Raw genomic sequence first — 27889 nt, forward strand, 5'->3', positions numbered from 1 at the left:
AGGTCTCACATTTGTCTTCAGAATAACTTGCTGTTTTCAATACCTGCAGTTAGCTAGTTTTAGCTGTGCATTTATTTTAAAGTAGTCATTTAGCTGAGGCTTTTATCTGAAGCAAATTACAGTACACTTATTGCAGGAGCCTTACTCAATGATACTATCAGGGGTGCAGCTACCAACTTACGGGCGGGCATTCAGCATCAGTGTTGGCGCCCTTTGAAAGTTTCATCATCCGAGCGCTCTCTTTAGGATGATTTGGCGCACCCTTATGCATGGTGCCCTTATGCATTGCATATTGTATAGCCTATATGGTAGGCGCAACCCTGAATACAATGGGGATAGCTCATGGATCGTCCTTTGAAAGGCTCAAACCAACAGTTCTGAAGCATCTTCGGGTTACTTACTGTGAACTTAAAGGCACAATGGTGATACCCTAGTCAGAAAATCCTAAAGCAATGTGTACAGGATTCCCACTGGAATTAATTTATCATAATTTGGTACCAATCCTAAAGGATCCTTCAAATAGGAATCCTCTAAGAATCAAATAAGATCCTACTGTTTAAGTGACATTAATAGGTGGAGTCCAACTGTAATTCCTAAATACATTAACATGACAGAAGCATGACTTGTGTGTGAGATGCTTTGAAAAATCAGTAATTGATAAAGGTTTGGTTGACACTATATTTTCACACGCTTGTACTGACCTTAAGACCTTTGGTATCTGTTTTGAAAATCTGTTTAGGCACAAGACAAGAGGAAAGCCCTTGAAGAGACCAAAGCCTACACCACCCAGTCGCTGGCGAGCGTAGCCTATCAGATCAATGCCTTAGCCAACAATGTGCTACAGCTGCTGGATATTCAGGCTTCACAGCTGCGTAGGATGGAGTCTTCCATCAACCATATCTCTCAGGTCAGCCTGGACATTATAACACCAACCTGAAAAGTATCAGGTGTTCCCTTACCTAACATGCTCTGTTTGACTTGACTGATTTAACATTTGAGTGATAAAATGTAGTGTTGCGAATTTGTCTGGCCCTGATGAAAAATGATCATGTATCTTTAGTTGTCCTCACATGCTCTTCATTTCAATAGCTCTGCTGGGCCTCTGTAATGACTTAAATCACTAATTTATTTAATATGCATTAATAATTAGGTTATATAGACTATAGATTATGCAATTGGTGATTAACTGCATTGAATAAGTTGAAAATGAAAAAGATTAATGCTTATAATGGTGCAAAAACAACAGTCTGAGTGTGGTAATTTCTAACGTCAGCATGGCTATATTGGAGGCCATCATTTGTAAAGAGCATCTCAGGCCCTCTCTGTTGCTACATCACCATTTGAACATAATGGCTGAGTGAAGTATTTCATCCACAGTGGGGAATGCTTTTATTAGTAAGAGATACTGCTCTCTATCATGTGCTAAAGTAGATTTTCAGAGCCATAATGGAAACCAGATCTAATGATTTACTTCCTATGAAGTTAAAAGGCTCCTGCAAACTGGTTTGCCACCATTTGTCTCTAAGAGGATAGGCAGAATTGGCAGCTAAATTATGTCAAAAAGAAGCAGTGTCTCTTAAAGCTGTGCTTGTGTCAATAGCATCACCGAACGGAATTGCAAAAATAAATATAGCCCATGCATATTGTGTTTGCAGACTTGCAAGAATTTCTTATCTTGTGGCTCCTTGTGGACACAAATAGTAGTACATCTTTTATATATCATTCACAGCTCAATTAACTTTGATGAAATGTGCTACGTTTCCTCAGAATATCCTGTTGTCCATGTGTACCAAGTTTTGTGAAATTTGGACATTACAATCACAAGATACAGTCCAATTAGCCTAGTCATTTTAGACCACACCTGAAGAATGTATAGGCACATATCTATGGAGTTATTTTTGTGCCAAAAACTTTGAAAGCACAAAAATGTTCTGTGTGTGCAAAATGATACTTTGAGTATGCAAGATTTTATTTTTAGCACACAAAAATAGTCTGCATGCGCAAGATGATATTTTGAATGCACAAAAAGGTATTTTGCAGGCATGTGAACTCAGTTTTGTAAAGCTGTATGTATCTTCTTGCAAAGATTAATTTAATTTGAGTGAACAAAAATCAATTTTGCACTTGAATAAAGTTGATTTGAATGTGAATTTGCACAGAATTCTGAAATGTATGTAACTCCACTGTTTTTGCATGTGCAAGATCTCACTCTCTCTCTACTCCTACTCACTATGCGTGCGCACATAGCTTTGACTGCTTGTTTGCTCAACAATATCACAGCATAATAATATGCCAGAATTTTTAGCCATTCAGATATGAGGTGGACATTTTGATTGGCTGGCTAGACCATAGATCATACTGCTAATAAAAACAAGAGGAAAAGAAAGGAAATGTGTAACACACTTAGACAACACGAAAGCAGTTGTTTTGTTGAATTAACTGTTTTTTATTTAAATGTTATGTAAATCAAATGTTTAGTCTGTACACTGCCAATAGGCTTAGCTAAGTAAATATCTGGTTGAGTTGTCCAATCAATATTTTAAGGATATGATAGCACTTGACCCAGAGAAGAAGCATGCCAAGTTCCAACTTCTTCAATCAATCTGTTACAGAGTTATGAATGGTTTTAACCCTGAAAAGCCTGATATATGATTTATTTTTATTTTTTTCACAATAAACAATTTAGTACCATTAGACAAACTATAAAAATAAATCGTAAAAAATAAATTTGCATATGTTTTTTTTTTTATGTAGCTATTATATTTGATACATTAGGCTTTAAAGGCAATTATCAATTCATACGTTTTTCTTAGCCCATACATGCTACAGAGGCCAATCTTGGGGTATTTTCAGATGACTCCTTGGGCTTTTCAGAGATACTAAATGATTTTTTATCAAACGTTGTTTATGCTACTATATTGAGATTTAAAAAAGGGAAATTGAGTCACAGGAACTTAGTAAGCTGACATTATAATAGCTTGTAATGTAAAATAATGAGATATTTATAATGACAGTGCAGGCTGTATAAATTAAAATGCACAGAAATGGTTGTTCACATTTTAAATATATCTTATAAAAAAAGTGTATGTCAAAATTTTCAAAGCTCTAAACCCGTTTATCATATTTGATACATATGATTTCAACAGGCTTTTTCAATAAAATAATATACAATATTTTAACTAAGCACAAGTTGCTTATATTCAGTAAATATTCATTTTAAAATATCAGTAACTATATATTAATTACCGTCATTTTTACTTAATTAAAATAAGCTGTCATAAGGGTCATTTTTCACGCAATTTCACCGTCATTGAAAGCACTTTTTTCAGTATAAATTACCATTAGATAGTGCCATAAACATGTAAAACTGGCAGACCACAGGTCAAACATTGTTCAAACATTGTTATCATATTTGATACACATTGCGTGATATGGTTAAGTTGTAGCGCCACCTATGGGTAGCATTGGACAACATTTGGCATTGTATCCTCAAAGTTTCATTAAGTTTTTTTGCTAAAGTATATATGGTCGATAAGTGAATTTGGGCCACAAAATCTGGATTCTGGTCAGATTTGTTCTAAAAACATTTCAGACTCACTATTTTCTCCCCTTTCATTTGCTTAGACTGTGGACATTCATAAAGAAAAAGTTGCCAGACGAGAGATCGGGATCCTCACCACCAACAAAAACACATCTCGGACCCACAAGATCATTGCTCCTGGCAACATGGAGCGACCTGTGCGCTACATCAGGAAGCCCATAGACTACACCCTGCTGGATGATGTGGGTCACGGTGTTAAAGTAAGTCTGTCATATTCATTTTCACCTCTCAAACTGCAAAATAAGCTTTGTTTTCCTCAACATGGTAAGAAGAGCTGATTATGTATCTTCCAAGGGGAAAAGGTGCTCGAGCCCCTCCATTATGGATAGCACGGCAAATCCGTTTACCTTAATGTGCACCAGGAGTATATGAGCCAGTGAACCTGTGAACCAAAATGAATAAATACTGATAAAATATTATTCTTTGTTAGTTCATGAGACCTAATGCATTTACTACTGTTAACAAATACAACCTTAAGTGTTACTGAGGCATCAGATTATTGTGGATCATGTAGCTCAGATAATGTGGGAGGAGTTTGACGAAAAATGTTTCGTAGTGAGATTTCTGATTTTGATCTCAGACTGGCATCTTGCCAAATTTGAGCACAGTTTTCCTGGCATTGCCGATATATCTTTTGAAACTCTGGAGAAGACAAATGTGAGACCATTAGGTTTATTTCTCAGGAGAAAAATCTGAGAAGGCTTTGAGATATCAAGAGAGTCATGGATCAAATTCTGATACTCTCTCTGATGCCCTTGTGTTTCTAAGTGCTATTGTAGTAATTGTCACATAAATAGACACAGTCTCTTAGTATGTGATTCATTTGACTTATCATTGATGTAATATATAAAAATAATGCAGAAGTCCATTTGACTGTTTTAGATAAAGGGATTGAAAAGAACGAATTAGCAAACTGATTTAGTATTTAATCCATCATACTCTACACAGGGATTCTGCATGTTGTGTGTGTGCATGTTGTGAAGACCCCTCTCGGGTTCCCCTCACTATATTCATATTATTAAATTATTCATGTCCATCAATGTCAGCTCTGTGCTGTTACAATGACATTAGTTTGCTTTCTGTCCTCTCATACTGATGTTATCATCACTGTTAGAGGCTATAGAATGTCCCTATCTACACTGAGATGTAATTAAGATGCATTGCAAATGCAAGCATTGTCTTTGCATTTTATCTTTGACCTTTTATGGGATGGTGGTTGATTAGGATGATGTGTTATTATGACATCATTAATCACCAGTCCTTCAGTCTTTTCATTCTCTAGATATACAGTTGAGGCAGGTCTTGAGGTCATGTGGCAACAGCTCACCCCAAGACCTGTCTGAAATTCCTCATTAGATTCATGCTGCTGGTGGGCACTGGCCTTTTACCCCTCGGCTGAGTGAACGTCCCGCAGGCTGCCCTCATACTGACTCTGTAATCAGGGCACTTAACTCATCCAATGTTGCTTTCTCTGCATCAGTCACCCCTGAATGACCTGCCCAGGGGACGTACAGTATATCCCTCCTCATCTATCAGTAACTGTATCGTGACAGCTCATTGTGAAGCCAGTCATGACTACAAGACTTAATCTTTGCTTATTATTATTGGTGTGAAGGGATGCACCAGTATGGAATTTTTTGGCTGATACAGATAACCGATAATTATTACTTTTTTAACTCTTTCAGTCGGAGCATCTGGATAATTAATTAAAAATTATTTTTTTTTGTTTAAAAGTATAGGATCTGGAATTTACACTGGATACAGGTGATCTGACCATCAAAAAAAAAGTTTGCATGTTCAATACAAGTTAAGCTAAATCAGTAGCATTTGTGACATAATATAGATTCCCACAAAAAACAAAAAAAATTCTAATCATTCAGTTCATAAATAGTGTTATAAAGTCACTTACCAGCCTTATTTTTACCCAATTCTACAACTTTCAACATAGCGGCAACGTAACGCCTGTAAACCCTAATATTATAAACACAGGAATGCTGGTAAATCCCTGTATTTATAACACCAAAATCATGAAAATTCTGACATAATTTACTCAACCTCATGTCATTCAAAACCAACATTCTTATGCGGATTCAATACATGCATCTTGTGCATCATATTCCAAGTCTTCTGAAGTCATATGATAGATTTTGGCGAGGAAACAACATGAAATTTAAGACATTTTTCAGTGAAAAGGTATTTGTTTTTCTATATCTTGGCATCAGTAGTATGTTTGAGCTATGAGAGAAGCTTGTTCACAGAGGATCACATGAGTACTTGCATTGCTTAGCGCTAAAAACAACTCTCATTTCTCGCATACTCACACAAGCCACTGTGAACAAGCTTCTCATAGCTCTTATGAACATGCAACGGATGTAAATATATTTATATATAAATATGTATATATCCATAATACTGTATATTTCAAATCATTATTTTATATTAAAATAATCATTTTAATAATTGTTTATTGTTTAAATATTAGTATGTTTTACAAATATATAATGTGAGAAGAAAGAGACCACTAAGAGGTATGAGTGACATGAAACTAGCATAGCTATCAGAAAATGAGTTACCTGAGACAATAGGTAATTTTTATTGAAAGATTATGTGCATGTTAGCATTACAGCTATGGCCATGAACTTTCTGTATGATCTATAATATGTTCTGTTATCCTTTATGGTCTATTACTTTAACATGTGAACTGTTTACCAACATAACACATGCAATTCTACCACTTAACAGCTCATGTGTTGTATTAATGGAACATTAAGGATAACTGTACATAATTATAAAATACTCTTTGTGCTAGAAATGTCACGTGCATTTGTAATTATGCTCTGATTAGAAGATAATTAGGACTGACATTTATGTGATCATCATTCAGTTTATTTCGTGTAAGTAGCTTTGACTTTTCAACTTTGTCTCCCTTGATGTTTATCAATCTAATTGGATTTCAGTTTGTGTGTTCTTTTTTAAAGGTCTTTTGTTTCAGTTATCCTCTCACACTTTTAACTTAATTGTAATTAAATAACATGATTTATCTCCCCTCTTCTTTAATGCTTTCCCTTAGTGGCTTAAAGCAAAGGTAAGCACCTTTACACAACCCAAATGTGCAATGAGGATTATAAGAGACAATACTCAATAAGGAAGTAATAAGGGATTACTGAACGTTTCATTTGTAACATTTCGCCTACACCCCTATACAACATAACATATGAATCATCTTTTTTAATATTTTGCTTTATAACAACATTATTATTCTGCAGGGTATCATTATATAATGCTGTATATTTATGACAATAGATTGAAAATGTCTTATTAACGTGGTTTTCCCTGTCAAATGTATTTCAGCATGGGAATAACCAGCCTGCTCGGGGAGGTGGAGGAACATTATCCAGGACCAACCCACCCACACAGAAGCCCCCCAGCCCACCCATGGCAGGGAGGGGTACACTGGGGTAAGTTGTCACCATATTTCACTTTCTATGCACATGTTTGTGCAAATCTTAATGCCTCCAATGCTAGAATATAATACTAGATATCTTGCAGATTTGTGTCATCTATTGCTCTTGTTTTTGTTTTTGTATTTAGTTGACATCATTAACAAAGTGCATTTATGTTTCTCAGACGAAACACTCCGTATAAGACCCTTGAGCCAGTCAAGCCTCCTGTGGTGCCTAATGACTACATGACCAGTCCAGCACGTCTGGGCAGCCAGAACAGCCCTGGACGCACGGCTTCACTCAGCCAGAGACCCAGAACACACAGGTATGCACAGAAACATTCAAATGCATCTGAGGCACAATGCCGATTAGTCTTGTATGGGAACTTTTTAAATCTTGGGAACTTTTGTGTGTATGGTTACTTGATTAACAACTTTGGAATGGCTCCTGCACCGCAGCAACAGGTCCTTCAGTATTTAGGACAACGGTAAATGTTATGTCACCCTCTTGTGGTCTCCCAAAGCAATTACGCAAACGGAAGGCGAACTTACTAGGAAATGGAAAGCACACAAATTAGGCTTCTAATTTCATTGTCGGCTAATGTTAATATGTCGATGCCTCAAAAAGGAATGGAACAAATAACATGCAGATCAATAATTGATGTTGCGATATTTTATAAATTTCCTAAAAACTACACTTGCAGCAGTTTTATGAATTTCCTTGAATATCATTCTATTTGAATTCTGCTTCCTTAAATTTAAATTACAATTACAGATCTGCATCTTTTTTGCTACTTTAAATTAAATTTAGTTCAAAGTAAGAAATTTAATTGGAATTAAAAGGCACAATATATTCAAGGCATCAATTTAAGTTCACATTTCTTAGGTATTACAAGTATTTTATTAATTGAATAATTACAGCTGCAGTAAAAGGGTAAGTAATATAGAATATTAATACATTTAACATATTTTCAGATAAACAGAGAAATACTTTTTTCACTTTTCTTGTATTAAAAACTGTCTGCTATGATATGATGCATTCATAGCATATTTATTTATACTGATTGACTGGTAATTTCTAAAATCTGTGGCATTATTCAGATGAAAGTTTAAAGGGATAGTTAAGTTCACCCAAAAATAAAAATTCTGTCGTTTATTCACCCTCATGCCATCTCAGACGTGTTTCATTCTTCTACAGAACACAAATTAAGATTTTTAGATGAATATTTCAGCTCTGTAGTTCCATAAAACGCAAGTGAATGACAACAAAAACTTTGAAGCTCAAAAAAACACATAACAGCAGCATAAAAGTAATCCATATGACTCCGTAAAGCTCGGGAGGCTCGGAAGGCGGCGCTCTGGAAAGCTCGGGAGGCTCGGAAGGCAGAGCTCTGGAAAGCTCGGGAGGCGGAGCTCTGGAAAGCTCGGGAGGCTCGGAAGGCGGAGCTCTGGAAAGCTCGGAAGGCGGAGCTCTGGAAAGCTCGGGAGGCTCGGAAGGCGGAGCTCTGGAAAGCTTGGAAGGCGGAGCTCTGGAAAGCTCAGAAGGCGGAGCTCTGGAAAGCTCGGGAGGCGGAGCTCTGGAAAGCTCGGGAGGCGTTGGCGCTTGGACGGTCATGGCTCCAGGCGCTGGCTCAGGGACGGTTGAGGCTACAGGCGCTGGCTCAGGGACGGTTGAGGCTACAGGCGCTGGCTCAGGGACAGTCGAGGCTACAGGCGCTGGCTCACGGACATCTGAGGCTACAGGCACTGGCTCATTGACGTTTGAGGCTATCGGCGCTGGCTCGGGGACGGTCGAGGGCTCAGGCTCGCTCACCGTGGCTGACGAGGACTCAGGCTCGCTCACAATGACATGCGTGGGCTCTGGCTCGCGCACCGTGGCTGACGAGGACTCAGGCTCGCTCAAGGTGACATGCGTGGGTTCTGGCTTGCTCACAGTGACATGCGTGGGCTTGGGCTCGCTGACCGTGGCTGACGTTGGCCGGGAGGCGGAAGCCCGTCTTCTTTTCCTCCTCCGGGCGGACGAAGTCGACCGTGCTGGCTCATGGACGACGACAGGCGTGGGGCGAGCTCGCTGACCGGTGGGGTAGGTGGAAGAGGACGAGCCAAGGACGACTGGAGGGTCACCGCCATGGGAGGAGAGGCAGGATCCTCAACCACACCCACAGTAAACAGCGAGCCGCATGCCAGAAGTGTCTCCTCCTTGAGCGAACCGGTCAGGCTAGCCTGGAAGAACACCACCAGGGAGGAGTCAGGAAAGTCGGTGGCGCTCGCTAGGTCCAGGAAGTCCCTAATGTGATCCTCCACCGGGCGGCTTCCTTGCTTCAGGTCCAGGAGGCGGCAGCTTGCCCGGAGAACCGCTGGATCCATTGTTTGGGTCGGTCGTTCTGTCACGATATGGGGAGTCAGGAGAAGGCAGACGGTAAATGCGGATCCAAACGCAGTCTTTATTAAAGAATGTACACAGATGAGAAAACACGGGAACAAAAGAAAAGTCCACAATGGGAAAATAAACTCAAAGTCAAACTAACACACGGATGAAAAGAACACAAACACTGGAACAAATCAAAAGTCCACAATGGGAAAGTGAATTCAAAACACAAAGTTACACACAGGTGAACACAAGTTGACGAACATCCATGAAGGGGAAAGGGAACCTCGGACGAACACGAAATCAACATCAGCGGGCAAGAACCGCAAACATGAAACGATCCATACACAAACAAACAACGACCGACAGAGACTGAACAAACAGACAGGGTTTAAATACATGAACAAGGGAAAGGGGGCCAATGAACAAACAGAACTCAAACAAGGTAACAAGGTGATGAACAGAAACCAATGGCAAATTAAAGAGGGCAGGTGAAAACAATGAATGGAGAACACGAACGCTAACAGGAAGACTATGGAGCTACACAAGGGACAAAAGGTGATAAACAAAGGGCAACGGTGAAACAAGACAAGGTAATCCTTACAACTCCATAATTGGTTTTGGGTGAGAAAAGACCAAAAATATAACTCATTTTTCAGCCACAACATTAGAGATTATATTCTTCTCACCACAATTGTACAGAGTGGTTATCTGAGTTACTGTAGACTTTGTCAGTTCGAACCAGTCTGGCTATTTTCTGTTGACCTCTCTCATCAACAAGGCATTTCCAACAGTCTCTAGAATTTACTCAGAATGGTGCCAACAGCAAAAAACTTCCAGTGAGCATCAGGTCTGTGGATGGAAATGCCTTGTTGATGAGAGAGGACAACAGAGAATAGCCAGACTGGTTTGACCTGACAAAGTTTACGGTAGCTCAGATAACCACTCTGTACAGAATGCTATTCTGAGATGTGGGTTGAGTTTTGGTATCACGAGGGCAGACCTACACAATATTAGGCATGTGGTTTTAATGGTGTGTCTGATCAGTGTAAATCTTGCTATTGTAGTCTTCAGGCACGATCATGATTTTAATTTCGATTACACTTCCTAGTGTTTGACGCATGTGCAGAGTGCTAGATGGCAGTATAGGAAGTGTAATTGATCTTGAAATCATGATCGCTAAGGAGACTACTGATGTCATGATTTGTAGTAAAATATTTGTTATATTTTGGTCTGTTCTCATCCCTTCACAAGACATTTGATCAAACCACTGGAGTCTTAGAGATTACTTTTATGCTGCCTTTATGAGCTTTTTGGAGCTTAAAAGTTTTGGTCACCATTCACTTGCATTGTATGGATCTACAGAGCTGAGGTATTTTTCTAAATATCTTTGTATGTGTTCTCTAGAAGAAAAAAGTCTGGGATGGCATGAGGGTGAGTAAATTATGAGATAATTTTCATTTTTGGTGAACTATCCATTAAAAAAATATGGAGCTCCTCTTCTCTTTGCACATTAACTTGATTCACTGCTGTCATGGGTCTCCCATTAGTCTCGCTCTGCTCATTTTGGGTAGCATTATGTGAATATGTTTTGGTCTAGTGGTGAATTGTTTCTTAACCTTTGATTAAGTTTCAGGCTACAAATTCTCAGTTTCAGACTACAAAAGGTCTTTCTGCTGTCATAAATGATTTTATAGCTGTGCTATAAAGGATGCCTCTTTGTGAGCCTATTTGGGAAATTATGACAATGTGTGTGCTCATTATGTTTTATTAGCTCTTTTATTACGGAAATCCGATTGACTCTCTTTGTGTTCAGTGGCAGTAGTGGGGGCAGCGGCGGTCGAGAGAACAGCAGTAATAGCATGGGAATCCCTTTGGCTGTGCCAACACCCTCACCTCCCAGTATGGCACCAGGTGATACTCCACAATTCAAATTTTTCACAGTGCACATGCTAGTATTGCTAGATAGACAGACAGACAGACAGATAGGTAGATAGACAGACAGACAGAGAGACAGACAGACAGACAGACAGATAGATAGATAGACAGACAGATAGATAGACAGACAGACAGACAGAGAGACAGACAGACAGATAGATAGACAGACAGACAGACAGACAGACAGAGAGACAGACAGAGAGACAGATAGATATTGCAGTTAATTAAGCCTCATGCCTGGAATGTTGAGCAATCCAAGCTTGAAGTGCAGTTTCTGAATCTTTGTGTTTTAATGAACTGTGTCAGCAGGGGGGTAGTCAGCGTGCCTCAAAAAACCTCACCTTTAGGGCAGCCACAGATTGAGAGCTAGGAGACGAGCTAGACAAAGCACAACAGAATGCAGGGATCTCAAGATGCGATTTTTGACAGTTTTTCATAGTTTATTATACTTTTAATTTGGCACCCCATCCAAAATGTCCACCTGACTCATAGGTCAAGGTACATTGACCGACAGTATAATTAAAAGTACAGCAGATGGTACGTAAAAACACGTCTTGTGAGAGCAGGACAGATTGATGAACTGGATTGGAAAATGGATTACTGTTGACTGTAGGATTACATTTAATAATATTTTAATAAAACAAACAATATATTGACTTCTAAAGCCACTTTTCATATTGACTGATCAGTGCAATGTACAGTATATATATATATATGTGTGCTAGCTGTTGGAAAATAACTATATTGTGATGTATATAGTGTTAATATAATATAAAATGACACTAAAATTCAGACATCTTTTTTGCAAGTGACTTATGTTCTTTGGGTGTGCATGTCCTATGTCCTCCTTGCATAGTTCCTCCAGGTCCAGGTTTGGGTCCGATCCCCATGTCTCAGTTTGGGACGATCTCTCGACAGATCTCCAGGCACAACTCCACCACTTCCTCCTCCACCTCCATGGTGTCAGCTACTGGCACCTACCGCCGCGCCCCCGCCAGCTCCTCTCAGTTTTCTGTGTCTCAACCACACCTGAACGGAGGTCCCACACACCCCCAGAACACAAGTGAGTCTAACTCTATAATAGAGAGAGGTGTATGTTTTAAAGGATGGTTGAGCTTAAAGGGATAGTTCATATGAAATGAAAATTCTGTCATCAATTTCTCACCGTCATGTTGTTCCTCACATGCAAGACTTTATTTCTTCTGTGGTACTCAAATAGTGAAGTACCATGACATCAAAATGACCAGAACCATTGTTCCAAAACCAAAAGTACAAGTACTCAAACCTTGTGTGGCACTTCTTGACTTGCTAAATTTAAAAATGTGCACGTGTGAGAAAGATTTGAGAGCTAAAGTAGAGGGTAAGATTTAAAGCGAACAACAACTTATTAGGCAAGTGGTTTTAATGTTGTGGCTGATTGGTGTATAGTGACATTTTTGGGTCTGTTTCTCACACACAGCTATCAAATGGCATCAGAAGCCATTTAGCATTTGAGTCATATTGAATACTTTTATGATATTTTTCCTTTTTGAATGTTTTGTAAAAAAAGCATGGTTCTTGTAATTCTTTCCCAACTATATTGGTTTGGAGGGCTAGTTAATTATGACAGAATTATCCCTTTAACATAGGTAGCCTATGTAGATTGTGTCTAACTGTATTGCTAGAAAAGGTTACTAGCAGCTGCATTTCTGCTTTTAATCTCCCCTCGTCACAGTAACTCACAGCGGCTTTCACTTTCTGTCTGTTTATCTGTCTGTTTGTAACTCTCTCTCTCTGTCTCATTTTTTGCCTGTGCTCTTGGGTCTGTCTGACTGTATGTGTATGAAATGTGTTTGTGTCTGCATTCTGTGTCTCCAGTGTCTGTCGCTCCACCGCCTACACCCATGGTGCAGCTAACGCCTCAGATTCCCCTCACTGGCTTTGTGGCCAGAGTTCAGGAGAACAGTGAGTACTGCATACATTAGCATAGAGCTTCACTCGTAACCGTCTCCGTTTACCTACCTGCAGCCCGCACTGCTACAATGTAACAGGATGAGATATAGTGAGGTTAATCACCTTACCAAACATGCATTTTATATATATATATATATATATATATATATATATATATATATATATATATATATATATATATATATGATTTTTCCATCTGAATTACGAATTTAATTTATGGAAAAAAATCTGAAATATCGCCAAAAATATCTTTAAATGAGGTTATTGGTTTGAGGCTGAATGATGTCATCAAGAGAGTCACTTTGTCTTTCAGTAACAGACAGCCCATCTCCACCTCCTCCTCCTCTACCTGAGGACACGCCCCTGTTTGAGGAAGCAGCTCCGCCCCCTCCACCTCCACCTGTGGATTACGATGAAGAAGACCCAGCCCTGGTGCAATACAATGACCCGTATGCTGATGGAGACCCCCACTGGGCCCCCAAGTCCTTTATAGAGAAGGGTGAGTGCTCCCTCTGTCCTGAAACAGACATGTCAATGCAATCATTGCTTCATCTGACTACTCAACTGCAACCCCAATTCCAAAGAGGTGGGAGAGTATGAAAAATGCTAATCAAAACAAAAGGTAAATTCTAAAGCTATTTCTATTCACCCTGTGTTGTATTGAAAACACAACTACAACACATTATTTGAATGAATGTTAAACATATATAGCGCTTTTCTGACACTACACTCAAAGCGCTTTACCTAGCACAGGGTCCACGCAGGTCCTTAAAAAGTCTTGAAGTCTTGATTTTTAAGGTCTGAAAATGTCTTGAATTATGGAATTTTCCATAAGGAGGTCTTAAATTTCATGTGGGATCTTAAATTTCATGTCCGTGTCGTCATTTTTATTTATTTTTCAAACCGCAATTTGACCAGCGCAACATTTGGGGGCAGCACTTCGTGGGTGCAACCTGCATCATTCCATAGGTGACATACGAGTAAGTGATTGATGAATGCGTTCCGTTGATGGTTCGCCACCACGGCATTTTGCGAAATCGCAAGCATGGGCAAATGTTTGTTTAATGACAATTGGTTGGAGGACGAAAAGTATCGGGGGTGGCTGAAGAAAACAGCCAGTAATCATGAAGCGAGGTGTGCTTTATGTAAAAAGACGATACAGCTGGGGTCAATGGGCCACATAGTGCTCGATTCACACATGAAAGCATAGAAGTATGTGTCGTCGCAGGCAAGTAGTTTGCCCATAATGTTCTCATCGAGCACTTCGACCTCTCAGCCTTCCACAAGGCCGTCCACTTCAAGCAATGCCTTCGGCAGCTTTGCGAATGTAGCTACACTTAAAGCCGAAATACTGTGGGTATTTCAAACCGTAAGCCGCCACCACTCGTACACCTCAAATGAGGACATCCACCTAGTTTTTCAAGCAATGTTCCCTGACTCAGAGTGTGCGAGTACGTTCACGTGTGGAAGGGACAAAACCGCATATTTAGCACGATTTGGTGTTGCCCCATACCTAAAGAAGGAACTAATTTCACGGGCAAACAAGGACGCTTTCATCATAATGTTTGATGAGTCCATGAACACAACAACGAAAACTTAACAGTTGGACTTGCACGTCAGACATTGGTCAACCGACGAGACCGGCACCCCGATTGTCAGGTCTCGCTATCTTGGTTCTCAGTTTTTGGGCCACTCAACGGCAGAAGACTTGCTGGAGCATTTTAAGGTAAGCCTATCAAAGTAACATTTAAAATTCTTTGAATATGTTAAAATGCTTTGTGTGTTTTCATGTTATTTCCTAATGAATATTTGGGACAATTATTATTAAACCTTTATTTAACCAGGAAAATCCCGTTGAGATTACTAATCTCTTTTTCAAGGGAGTCCTGGCTACAATATATCGATTCATTGAGATTCTTGGATTGATTTAAATTTTTTCCTAATGCTTTGCGAATTGATTCTGAGCTTAGTTTTTGCAGATGGCGCTCTAGGCTAGTTTTTAACCGCACACTCAAATGCTCACGAAGAAGAGCGTTTGTGCGTTCGGCTGAGTCTGAGAATGTGATGGTGCAACGGATAAGACACATGCCTTTGGTGTGAGAGACCCAGGTTTGAATCCACTGTGAGACACCAATGTGTCCCTCAGCAAGACACTTAACACCTAGTTGCTCCAGAGGCATGTGACCTCTGACATATATAGCAATTGTAAGTCGTTTTGGATAAAATGAATAAATGTTTCTCTATTTGTCATCCCATGTAAGCATGATTGTTTTCATGCTATTCTGTTTGTATACTGTTATACATGTATATCTTTGGATTGCCAGATTGGTATTAATCCCATTGTTAACCATATTGGAAGTTTGATGCACAGTACTGAAAGTAGTTGCTGAACAAAGCACTTTTAAATAAATTTCTGATCCTGATCTTTCCTACAATTGTCTGACTGGATCTTCATTCATTAGGTCTATGCATAGATTATTGAATGTGCTTGCATTTATCTGTGTCTGAAATTACATGGAAAACACTATCAGACCCTGAATAACATTTTCTTGGGGGAGAACCCCCAAACCCAGCTCAAGGCTATTTGGCAGCCACATTTACCCATAATTTAGATCAAGTATGACAAATACTTTAACTTTTGTGTATTTGTGGGCTTTTGTAATGTCCTGGGGCTGTCTTCCATGTCTTTTTCAAACTGCTATGAGGGGCCAGAATTTAGAAATTACCTGAAGTACCTTAAAAGCTGATAGTTTATACATAGTCAACCATGTCAGGGTTGTAAGGTGAATCAGCACTTGGTATAAAAGTTTTCGCGTCCCTTTGACCTGTCTTGAGCGTTGCTCTGGTGAGTTGTACCACAACACATCATTCTGTGTTGTTGCGCTGAACATTTTCCTGTTTTTTTTGTTGAGGTAAAGTCTTAAATTTTCCTTTTAGAGGACTTAAAAATGTCTTAAAAGTTATTAAATTTGCTGTTAAAAAATGTGCAGATACCCTGCTAGCAACCAGGGGACTTTCCTCAACCACCACAAGTGAACAGCATCCACCATTATTTTATGTTTTACCTTGTGAATTTAAATGTTTCTTTGAAAGTATACACTCATTTCAAATGATTGCAACATGCTCCAGAAACGTTGGGACAGTTGAGTGTTTATTAATGTCTAACATCACCATTGCTTCTAATAGCACTTATTAAGCGTTTTGGCACTAAATTGAAAACTAAAACGTTTTGCCACAAGTCTGATAAGTGTAGCAAGCTGACTTTTGACCCATTCATCTATTATGCAGGTCTTCAGCTGCAATTTGTACAGGGCCTTCATTGTCGTATTGTGGACTTATGCGCCACTGTCAGGGCTCTGCCCTCTCTGAGATTAGATTAGATCCTGGGTCTCTAGGGAGGGAGACCAACAATCTATCCCTGGGTAACACAGGATTGAGTTAGTAAACCCACTAGCTGTAAGAAAAAAAAACTAAAAAGACTTTAAAGGTGGTCAGAAATCCAAGAACACATTCCAAGAATCACAGCTCTGGCAAAAATCAGGAATGAAAAAGGCAGTCCAAAAATATCCAGCAAATAATCAAAATCACAATCCAGGTCCAAAAACCAGGTTCAAGCAAAAAAGAAAACAAAGAACACAACTTAAATATACACAGTCTAAACTCGGAACAAGTGAAAGCAATTAACAAAAACTCAGATTCTGTCATGTCTTATCTTGGTATGTCTCACTTCTGTTCTTTCCCTCTACTCTGCCGCCCTCTGTTGATCGTTATATGTTACCTTCCCTCTCCTTCCCTCCTCTTCCAGCTGTTTCTCCTGGTCCGAACACCTTCCCTGGGCAGAATACGCCCATAATTCGCTTCCGTCGTCTGCTACCGGCCTGTCTCCTTTTCAGAGCAGCCTCGGGTACCAACCTTCGCTGTTCTCGTCGCAAATCGCCGACTCCAGCGTCCCTTCCGCTCAAGCTTTTGTCCAACGTTGCGAGCGCACCTGGAGGGGTGTTAGATCAGCTCTCTGCCGTTATAGGGACCAGACTGTGAGGGCTGCTAACAAGCGTAGAACTAAGAGCCCCAGATATTGTCGCGGCCAGAAGGTTTGGTTATCCACTCTCAACCTTCCCCTTAAGTCTGTCTCTCGTAAATTGACTCCGCGCTTCATCGGTCCGTTCCGCATCTCGCAGGTTATTAGTCCCGTCGCGGTGCGACTTCTTCTCCCCCGCTATCTGTGCCGCGTCCACCCAGTTTTCCACGTCTCCTGTGTTAAGCCCGCTCTTCGCGCTCCCACTCGTCCCTCTTCCCTCCCCGTTCGCGTTGAAGGTGCTTCCATCTACAGGGTCCGCAAGATTCTGGACATGAGCGCTCGGGGTCATGGTCATCAGTTTCTGGTTGATTGGGAGGGTTACGGACCTGAGGAGAGAAGTTGGGTCCCCTCTCGGGACGTGTTGGACCGTTCGCTTATCAATGATTTCCTCCGTAGCCGCCAGGTTCCCTCCTCGGAAGCGCCAGGAGGCGCTCGTTGAGGGAGGGGTACTGTCATGTCTTATCTTGGTATGTCTCACTTCTGTTCTTTCCCTCTACTCTGCCGCCCTCTGTTGATCGTTATATGTTACCTTCCCTCTCCTTCCCTCCTCTTCCAGCTGTTTCTCATCTCCCCTGTATTCCTCGTTAATCCTCTTCCCACCTGTTCCCTCTCTCCTCTGATTAAGCTCTCTATTTCTCCCCTTGCTCTCGCTGCATTCTTTGTCGGATTCTCACTAAGTGTAACTCTCCGCTTACCCTGTCTGTTGCCCATGGACTAGCTCGGGATCTAAGGAAGCACTTGTTTTGTTCAGTTTTTTATCGCCCTCTCTGCGGGCTGTTTGTTTGTATTCCTCTCAAGGAGAAGACTTTGTGTTTGACATTATTCCCTGAGCTTCATTAAAAGACTCTGTTTTGCTACATCGCTTTTGGGTCCTCACTTACCATCATAACAGATTCACACACCACACCCAAAGTCACAAGAAACAAGTCCACTGGGGGCCTCTGGTGATAAGAGTGTACACACCAGAGTGCTGACAGGACCCCCTCTCAATGTCTCCTGATGTTCCCAGAGTTCTCAATCCATGAGGTATTGGATGTTGTCTCGAAATCGTCTTGAGCCCAAGAGACGGTTGATTGTGAAGGCCGGTTGAACATCAATGATCTGAGGGAGGGGGGGGAGAGCCAAACTCTTTGCCCAGGCCGGAACGAAGGACCAACTCCATGCTTTTCGCCTGTGGCTCCTAGAGGCTTGTTGAAGGGCCAGACAAGCTCTCCTCCCGATCCGTTTGTTCGGGAAACAAAGTTGGTAGGTAACCAAACTGGCACTCGAAGGGAGTTATGCTTATATTCAGCCCAGGGCAGTTGAGAACTCCAGAAGGACAGGTTCAATGAGACCAAACATCTAAGGCTGGACTCCAGATCCTGGTTTACCCTCTCCTTAGACTCTGTATGTAAATAGTAAGACAGGCCAGCAGTTGCCCCAATAAGCCGGCAGAAGGCTCGCCAGAAGCAGGAGGTAAACTGGGGTCCCCAATCAGAGATCTTCCTGGGGAAGACCAAAGACTTGGAACACATGGTCACATATATGTTTCGGCAGCAGATGGATGTTTGGGCAGGAGAATAAACTGACAAGCCTTAGAGATTCTGTCTACTAGCACTAGAATGACAGTGTTAACTTGGGAAGAAGGCAAGTCAGTAATGAAGTCCAGGGAGACATGTGACCATAGTCTTCAGGGAATGTATAAAGGAAAAAGGAGACCTTGGGGAGCCTGGCAAGAGTCCTTATTACGAGCACAGATAGGACAGGCAGCCACAAAAGTCCTTTAACATCCTTTTCCATACTGGGCCACCAGAACTGCCAGCGAAGGAACTCTAGGGTCCTGGAAGATCCCGGATAAGCAGTCAACTGAAATGGCAAGATGGCAGCACAGGTGTTTTAACGTTGTTTTCTTCGCTGTGTTTTGAGATTACATTGTTTACATGCAAGGACATTTGACATCCTGATAACAAATACAATATTAACAAAACTGACTTAAAAAAATGTGGTCAGTCGGATTGTTTTACCTACTGGGTAGCATCACATTGTCATCTCCAATGTTAGTGATGGATTGGGTGCTTTATTGTGGACTACTTATCCATGTACTGTGGCCTTTTTCCACTCGGATGTTGCTCCATTTGTAATCAACCACTGGATTACAGCGGAGTGTCCTACAGGTTTGTATGATTATGAAGACCAGCAGCTACAGCACGCACAGCGGTGGAAAGGGATGATGAGCGTGGCCCAGTTTGTCTCTTCAGTTGCTTACAGACACAGATGGAGATTTGCTCCAGTAAAGAAAGTTTTATCGATTCTCCTGCTTCTCCTATCAGATAGCATCCACCCTAACCCAGGCCCTGAACTGACACAACTTGAAAACTCAGACGACCTTAAAAACAGCAGTGGATTACATTCTATTCATTTAAATGTACGCTGTCTAATTAATCAAATTTATGTAGTTCATCTCTAGGAAAATTTGACTGACTGCAACATTATGGTTCTGTCAGAAACGTGTCTGAAACCATCAGTTACGAACAACATGATTCATATTGATGGATACAATGTCTACAGGACAGATCGCGCAAACAAAGGAGGGGGGGGTTGCTATTTATGTCAAAACGATATTGCACTGTTCTTGGATTGATTCGATCAGTAAACCAAAGTGCTTTTGAACTGTCTGTAATCAAGTTACATCTTCCCAGTGGTGCTGATCTTACAGTACTTGGATGATATCGCCCACCATCGGCATCACATGAATCTGGTACACTGCTGTCAGTCCACCTGACAACGTTTTCAGATAATTACTTTGTTTTACTGGGAGACTTAAACTGTGACTGGTTATCAAAATCTTCAAACTCACTTAAGGACATCTGCGATGCATTAAATTTGTCTCAAATATTTAACTCTCCACTCAGCTAAACTTAAAAAAACATGGACAAATCTCGATTGTTTGATGTTATAATCACAAATTCTCCACATAAATACTCTTTAAAACTAAGCCCCAATTCATTTTCAGAAGAAATTATAAAAATTTTAATGAGCAAGATTTTTTGCATGATCTGTATAACAGTGATGTGGTCCATGTCTGTGAAATGGCACATGTTAATCTGGTGTGGAATTATTTTAAAACAAACTTTTTGGCCCTGATTAATAAGCATGCACCTCTAATAAGATTTAGAGTCAGTGGTAAAGATAATCTATGGTTTAATAAATCCATATCTCATCTTCTATCAGAGAAAGAAATAATGCATGGGCCAAGGCTGAAGAGTAATGATGCTAGTGATTGGGAACAATATAGGGCGTTAAGAAACAAATGCACTAGAATCATAAAAATGAAAAATGTGAGTATTACCTTAACTTAATATATAAGAATCTTAATGATCCTAGTACATTTTGAAAGCTGGTAAAATCATTAGGGTTTATGTCGCCTCCAGCTCCTTCTGGTTTATTAAAGGTAAATCATGATGAAATTAAGGGTAAATATAATATAGCAGATACTTTTAATAAGCATTTTATTAATGTAAGTTTAACCACTCGTAACCACAATTTTAAAGATAATGTGGCCATTCTTTTAAATTGCAAAATAAATCATTTTAATTTTCTCCCCATTTCCCCCATTCAGATTTGTAAACTCTATCAAGTCTTGATTGTAAAAAGTCTGCTGGCCCTGATCAAATAGAGCCTTATTTTTTTTTTTAAATAGCTGCAGATCTGATAGCGAGACCTATTGCCTCTATTTTTAATCTCAGTCTAATCTGTGGTTTGATTCCCAGCTCCTTGAAGTCAGCGTTTGTTCTTCCATTATTGAAAGGATAACTATCGCCCTATTTCCAGATTGCCTGTTACAGCTTAATTATTTTAGTCCTTGGTAAACGAACAGCTAAAGCATTATTTGTTGGTTAATAATATATTAAGTCAAACTCAATCAGGTTTAAATTACTTGGAGAATACCATAATATCATCAAGGAAGCCGAAGATGAACCAGTTCAGCATGTCTCGTAGTACATCATTTATGAGGAACTGGAACACAGCAGGGGCATTGGTAAGACCAAAGGGCATGTCCAGGTACTTGTAGTGCCTAGTTGGAGTGTTAAAGGCGGTTTTTCATTCGTCCCCCTTTCATACGGACCAAATGATATGCGTTCCGCAGGACCAACTTGTTAAAATGGAGGCCCCTTGAAGTAACTCAAAGGCAGAAAACATAAGAGGAAGTGGGTATCAATTCCTAACTGTGATCCTGTTGAGCCATCAATAGTCAATGCATGGTCACAGTCCCCCATCTTTCTTACCCACAAAAAATAAACCATGATTCCGGGGCTTCCTTGGTGTATTTGACCATGGAAACATGCTCAGGGAATGACAGGGAGAAGACAAGACTCCTCGGAGGACATATTCCTGGCTGCAGGTTAATTGTAGTCTAGTGGCCCGTTTCTTGCTGAAAACCTCCTTCAGGTCATGGTACTCAGGAGGTACTCAGAATAACTCAGGAATCTTTGGAAGACTGGCAATGAGAGCATTGTTGTTCCAGCCACTCTCTGCAGCCAAGGTCCTGAAATAAATGGCATAGACCGCAGCACTCATGGCTCACTTGCGCAGATGAAGCAGTTGATCGGCTGCTTCCACTGGTAGGCTGGACAAATACACATCTCATCTCCTTAGAGAAGATCTGGAAAGTAGAACAAATAGGGCTCTTCTACTCAAAGAGAGCTGTAGCCCATGCTAGGGCTTTATCATTCAGAAGAGTAATGATATAGGCCACCAGAAATTGTTCAGTAGGGAAGACAGAAGGCTGAAGATCAACGTTAAGTGAACACTGGACCAGGAAACCTCAACATCCCTCCAGGTTACCATCATACATTTGCAGACAGGGGGACGTGGCTCAGGCCAGTAGGAGGAATGACTGGTAAATGGTTGACTGGAGCAGGTGGCTGGGAGGAAACACAAGATGCTGAGGAAGTTGGAGACTGGGATGGAGGCAAAGATTGCAGGGTATGAAGTAATTCCATTAGCAACTGCTCATGTCAGCCCAGAAGAGCTCCCTGGATTGTGAGTGCCTGTTCGTGCCATTGCATGGTATCCATAAAACCCTCCAGGTTAGCAGGACTCTGCTCTGACTCTCTGCTGGGTCCATCTTGTTTAGGCTGAGTTCTACTGTCAGCGCACTGCCCTTGGTGAGGTTAGAACCAGTGTTTCTAAGGAGGCAGACCAACACTCTACACATGGACACACAATATTGATTTAGTGAACCCACTAGCAGAGAAAGCACTAAGAGCAGGGATAAATATGCAAAAAGTCTTTAATGGTGGTCAGTAATCCAAGAATCAGAGAACACAGCTCAGGCAAAAGTCAGGCATGAAAAAGGCAGTCCAAAAATATCCAGCAAAAAATCAAAATCACAAACTAATCTCCACAATCCAGGTCCAAAAACATAAAAATAAGAAAATAAGGCTTACGAGCAAGTGATCGCTAGGAACAACTTGAGAACTCAGCAAAACAGAACACAAAAAGCACAACTTAAAAATACACAGTCTAAACCAGGAAACAGTGAAAGCAATTAACACAAACAGAGATTCACACCTCACACAACACCCAAAGTCACAAGAAACAAATTCAATGGGTGCCTCTGGTGGTAATAGTGTAAAGGATACCCCATAGTGCTTACAGCCACACATTCTCAATTGGAGAAAGGTCAGGACTATGGGCAAGCCAATATAGCACCTGCACCCTCTGCTTACACAGCCATGCACTTATAGTCTGGGCAGTATGTGGTTTGGCATTCTTCTGCTGGAAAATCCACTGAAATCCCTGGATAAGATGGGGTCTGGATGGCAGCATATGTTGCTCCAAAATATTTACATACACTCACTAAGCAGTTTATTAGGAATACCTGTACACCTACTTATTCATGAGATAATCTGTTCAGCTAATTTTATGACAGTAGTGCAATGCATAAAATCATGCAGATACAGGTCATGAGCTTCAGTTAATATTCACATCAACCATCAGAATGGGGGGAAAATGTATCTCAGTGATTTTGACCGTGGAATATTTGTTGGTCCCAGATGGGCTGGTTTGTAACTGCTGATCTCCTTGGATTTTCACACACAACAATCTCTAGAGTTTATTCAGAATAGTGACAAAAAATAAAAAAACATCCAGTGAGCGGCAGTTCTGCGGACAGAAACGCCTTGATGATGAGAGAGTTATAGGGAGAATGGCCAGACTGGTTCGAGCAGACAGAAAGGCCACGGTAACTAAGATAACCCCTCTGTACAATTGTACTGAGCAGAATAACAACTCAGAATACACAACACAGCAAACCTTGAGGCGGATGGGCTACAATAGCAGAAGACCAATTTGGGCACTTAACTATAAAATAAAGTGCTCTGTGAGTGTATTTTTCTTCATTAATGGTACTCTCACAGATGTCCAAGTTACCCGTGCTATAGGCACTGACACACCCTCATACTATGACAGTCACTGGCTTCTGGACCTGATGCTGATAATGGCTTGGATGGTCCATTTCCTCTTTACCCTGGAGAATAGGATGGCTGTTTTTTCCCAACAACTATTTGAAATCTGTACCACAAAACACAATTCCACTGTTCTACATTCCATCTCAGATGAGACGAGCCCAGAGAAGTCAGCGGTGCTCCTGAACAGTGTTGATGTATAACTTCTGCTTTACAAAGTCAAACCTTATCTTGCATCTGTGGATGCAGTGGCAAATGGTGTTGACTGACAAAGGTTTACCAAAATATTTCCAAGCCCATGTAATGATATCCATTACAGACACGACAGTTTTTAAGACAGTGACATCTGAGGGGTTGGAGAGCACATGCATTCAGAAGTGTTTTTCATCTTGCCCTTTACGTACCAAGATTTGACCAGATTCCTTGAATCTTTTAACTATATCGTGCACTGTAGTGGGTAAAATGCTCAACATTCTTCCAATTTGTCTTTGGGGAATATTGTTCTCAAAGCGTTGGATTATTTGCTGATGCATCTGTTGGCAATTTGGCAAGACTTGACCCATACTTGCTCTTGAAGGTCTATGCTTTTTTTGGAGGCTCCTTATATAAAATAAAATGGTTGTTGTAGTGCTTTCAATATATCACTGGATGAATATAATTGACAAATCACTCCTTTTTGGTTTAATTAGCATTTTCCATACTGTCCATTCTTTTTGCTAATTGGAGTTGTAAATTCTAAAGCTAAAGAGCATCTCTAATCTTGCTCACGGTCCTTACTTTAGTTTTCTAATCCACTTCACTTTGAACTAACCATCTGTACTTCTCATTCAGTGGTGGCCATCTATGACTACACAAAGGACAAAGATGATGAGCTTTCCTTCATGGAGGGCGCCATCATCTACATCATCAAAAAAAATGATGACGGCTGGTTCGAGGGCGTGTCTAATGGCGTGACTGGACTGTTTCCTGGCAACTACGTCGAATCCATCATGCACTACGCTGACTAACATCAACTCACCGAGACAAAGCGGCCAATCAGTTACAAACATTGCAAAGTGCATTAGGATATGACTGAATGTTTTTTTTGTCCAATCGCCAATGTATCTAAGCATCTACAATGCTCTTTTTTTAAGGAAAGAGAGCTTGTAATGCATTTACACAGAATATGAAAAGAAACAATCAGATCTCTCTTCTCTCTGGTTAGGTTGCCATATATATTTTGTACATATAATACTGTGGGAAATTGCCTGAAGGGTTGTTGTTGTTTTTGTGTGTGTTTGGTCAATGTACTGAGACCCATGTTTGGCAAGTTTCAGCTAAGGCTAGTTAGCTTCTTTTTTTTTTTTCACTCAGCTGTCAAGCTATTCCTTTATGTCAGGAAGAAATGTTTGAATGTCATTTCTTATATGATATTATGCCTGGTAAAGAAAATGACAATTATTTCTTGTTTAGCTTTTTGCCTTCAGGACTTGCTGATTTAATTTTACCTCTCATGGCTGTAAGGTGAGGGTAAAGACAGATGCAGAAATGTGCAGAGATTCTCCTTTATATCAAACTAAACACCATGTTTGTGAATCTCTAGAAGCATGTCAAAAGCATGTCTGGGTCATATTCTAATCCAAAAGTCACAGGAAAGAATTATGAAATTATATTTTGCTTAAAGAAAAAGTCTGTTATTAGGACGATTAAGCTGTTTTGCAGTGCAATATTTTTTCATGACAATTAAGCACATTTCCACCCCTAATTCTCATTACAGTAATGCAAAATTAATGAATAATAATAGTGGTAAAATTTCATAATGATAAAAAATAATGGCAGTATTTGTTGAACTTCCTCTAATATATACTAATTTAAATAAAAAAAAATCATTGTATTACAGTATTTTGTTTTCTGTATTATGTGTGATGCATGATAATCAAATAAGAAATATTAAATTTGGGGTAAATGTGATTTACATATTACACTATAGCTGTAATATATATATATATATATATATATATATATATATATATATATATATATATATATATATATATATTAGATTATAAGCAGAAATATTGACTTTTAAGGGATAGTTCAACCTCATGCCATCCCAGATGTGTGATTTCTTTCTTCTGCTGAACATTAATGAAGATTTTTTGAAGAATATTTCAGCTCTATTGGTCTATAGCAAGTGAATGGTGACCAAAACTTCGAAGCTCCAAAAATCACTTAAATGCAGCATAAACGTAATCCATAAAACTCCAGTAGTTTAATCCATGTCTTCGGAAGTGATTTGATAGGTGGGTGATCAGAGGGTGAACTGTTCAATTTATTTAAATATATTTTTTACCATAAATCTCTACCTTCACTTTCCTTTTCACATTTTTCATCTTTTGTTTTTGATATACACATTTGTGGTGCATATTGCCACCTGCTGGGCAGGGAGGAGAATTAATATTAAAAAAGGACTACTATCATATCACATCAGAAGACATGGATTGAACCACTGGAGTCTTCTGGATTACATCTCTGTCTTTATGTGCTTTTTGGAGCTTCAAAATTTTGGCTTCCATTCATTTACAGAGCTGAAATATTCTTCTAAAAATCCTTGTGTTCAGCAGAAGAATGAAAGTTCTACATTTAGGATGGCATGAGGGTGAGTAAATGATGAGAGAATTTTCATTTTTTATTGAAATTTAATATGTGACCTAGACATGTTTTTGTGAGATTCACCCATATTTGGTTTGATATTGTTCAGAAAATGGCCACTGCTTTTTTAAACTGCTGAAGTATTGTGAACATTTCTTTTGCACTGACTGCAGGACACTGACGCACTAACCAGTCCCGAACGTTGCCCAGAGATAAAAAAAAAAATTCTTGCAGAATGAGAAAATACATCTCAAACTCGATTGTTTTATGAAGTAGCAAAAGCAGTTTTTGTCATTAGATATGTTTTGTATGGGGGACCACACAAAAGAGGATGTGGCTCTTTTTAATTTTTGCCAGTTCAGAAGGTTGGCTGAATTTAAGTGATAATCCAGTGATTTCTATGAATAATCAGGTTTAGTGTATTGTACAGATGAATGTGAGCTCATAAATCTGAAAATATACGAAATGTAAGTAGCATGGCACAAACATCAAGATGTTTCTGTTTTTTAGAAGTGTCTCGTACGGCTGTTGAAGGCGAGCAGTGTTCGATTACTAGTTTTATTTATTTAATTCTATTAAATATCTGTGAGATTGTATCTCACATATAGAGCTGTCTGAACAATGACCACTTAATGTTAAGCATTGCAAGGCCTTGTCATAATATGTGCAAGTGATCTGTAATTTAAATGTTCTTTTGCAGAATATCTGCAAATAATATAATCTCTATTATCGTTTTGTATTTAAATTATAATCTGTTTGTCTTTTTATGTACAGTCTCTTTTATAATAAAGCACAGTCCTGTGCATCACATTGTTTTAGATATCTTTGCTTCTAATGACAAATCTTATGATTTGCATAAGCAATAAATCAAGTATTAAATATTTGTAGGTTTAAGTTACAGATTTGTTCATTTGCATAAGCATCACTAAAGAAAAATCACAAACGAGATCTCTTTAATATCTCAATTGTTTCTCACTGATAGCAATGGCATTAAATTGAGAGTTCAGTTTAAGATCTACTGCTTTTTAGTTCTTCTTCCTGAGAAAATGACCCCAGAATCTCACATACAGTATATCATCAGAAATCAGACATGTCAATATGATTTCAATTTAATATTTATTTGGGTTCACGTGTTAAAAATGTTTTAAGTCCCTATTATACAGAATCTAGTCATAGAGTACTGTATGTGTTGATCTAAATGGACAGCAGGTGGTGATGTGTGGTCTGAAATTGAAAAAACTTTGAGATCCCCTCCTAGTGCTTATGTATACATTATAAGCAGCACATTCGTGGTACACGATCACCATCAGAAAGATAACTTTCATTTAACAAGTCTTTGTCCATAATGCTAATGCCATTTAAAATTAAAGGTAGAAGCATCCTATTTACAGTACAGGATTTATAGTGTTCAGTGTGCAATTTGTATGGT

The 27889-nt window shown here is 39.7% G+C and overlaps 1 protein-coding gene across 2 annotated transcripts in view; it reads left to right on the forward strand.

Annotated features, from left to right (window-relative positions):
* The window catches only part of LOC127644973 (abl interactor 1-like), a 29635-nt gene extending 3955 nt beyond the window's left edge, over nt 1–25680 (forward strand). Inside the window, exons 2-10 of one of the 2 annotated variants that reach the window (XM_052128439.1) lie at nt 740–907; nt 3625–3801; nt 6953–7059; nt 7229–7369; nt 11228–11325; nt 12206–12412; nt 13207–13293; nt 13616–13801; nt 24661–25680. In XM_052128439.1, coding sequence (XP_051984399.1) covers nt 740–907; nt 3625–3801; nt 6953–7059; nt 7229–7369; nt 11228–11325; nt 12206–12412; nt 13207–13293; nt 13616–13801; nt 24661–24836 — 1347 coding nt within the window. In that variant the 3' untranslated portion in view covers nt 24837–25680. The remainder of the gene's footprint in view (nt 1–739; nt 908–3624; nt 3802–6952; nt 7060–7228; nt 7370–11227; nt 11326–12205; nt 12413–13206; nt 13294–13615; nt 13802–24660) is intronic. The other variant, XM_052128441.1, reaches the window with a different exon arrangement.
* Nucleotides 25681–27889: the final 2209 nt, after the last annotated feature.

This window comes from Xyrauchen texanus, chromosome 6 (genome assembly GCF_025860055.1).
Source record: "Xyrauchen texanus isolate HMW12.3.18 chromosome 6, RBS_HiC_50CHRs, whole genome shotgun sequence".
NCBI classification, from domain to species: Eukaryota; Metazoa; Chordata; class Actinopteri; order Cypriniformes; family Catostomidae; genus Xyrauchen; species Xyrauchen texanus.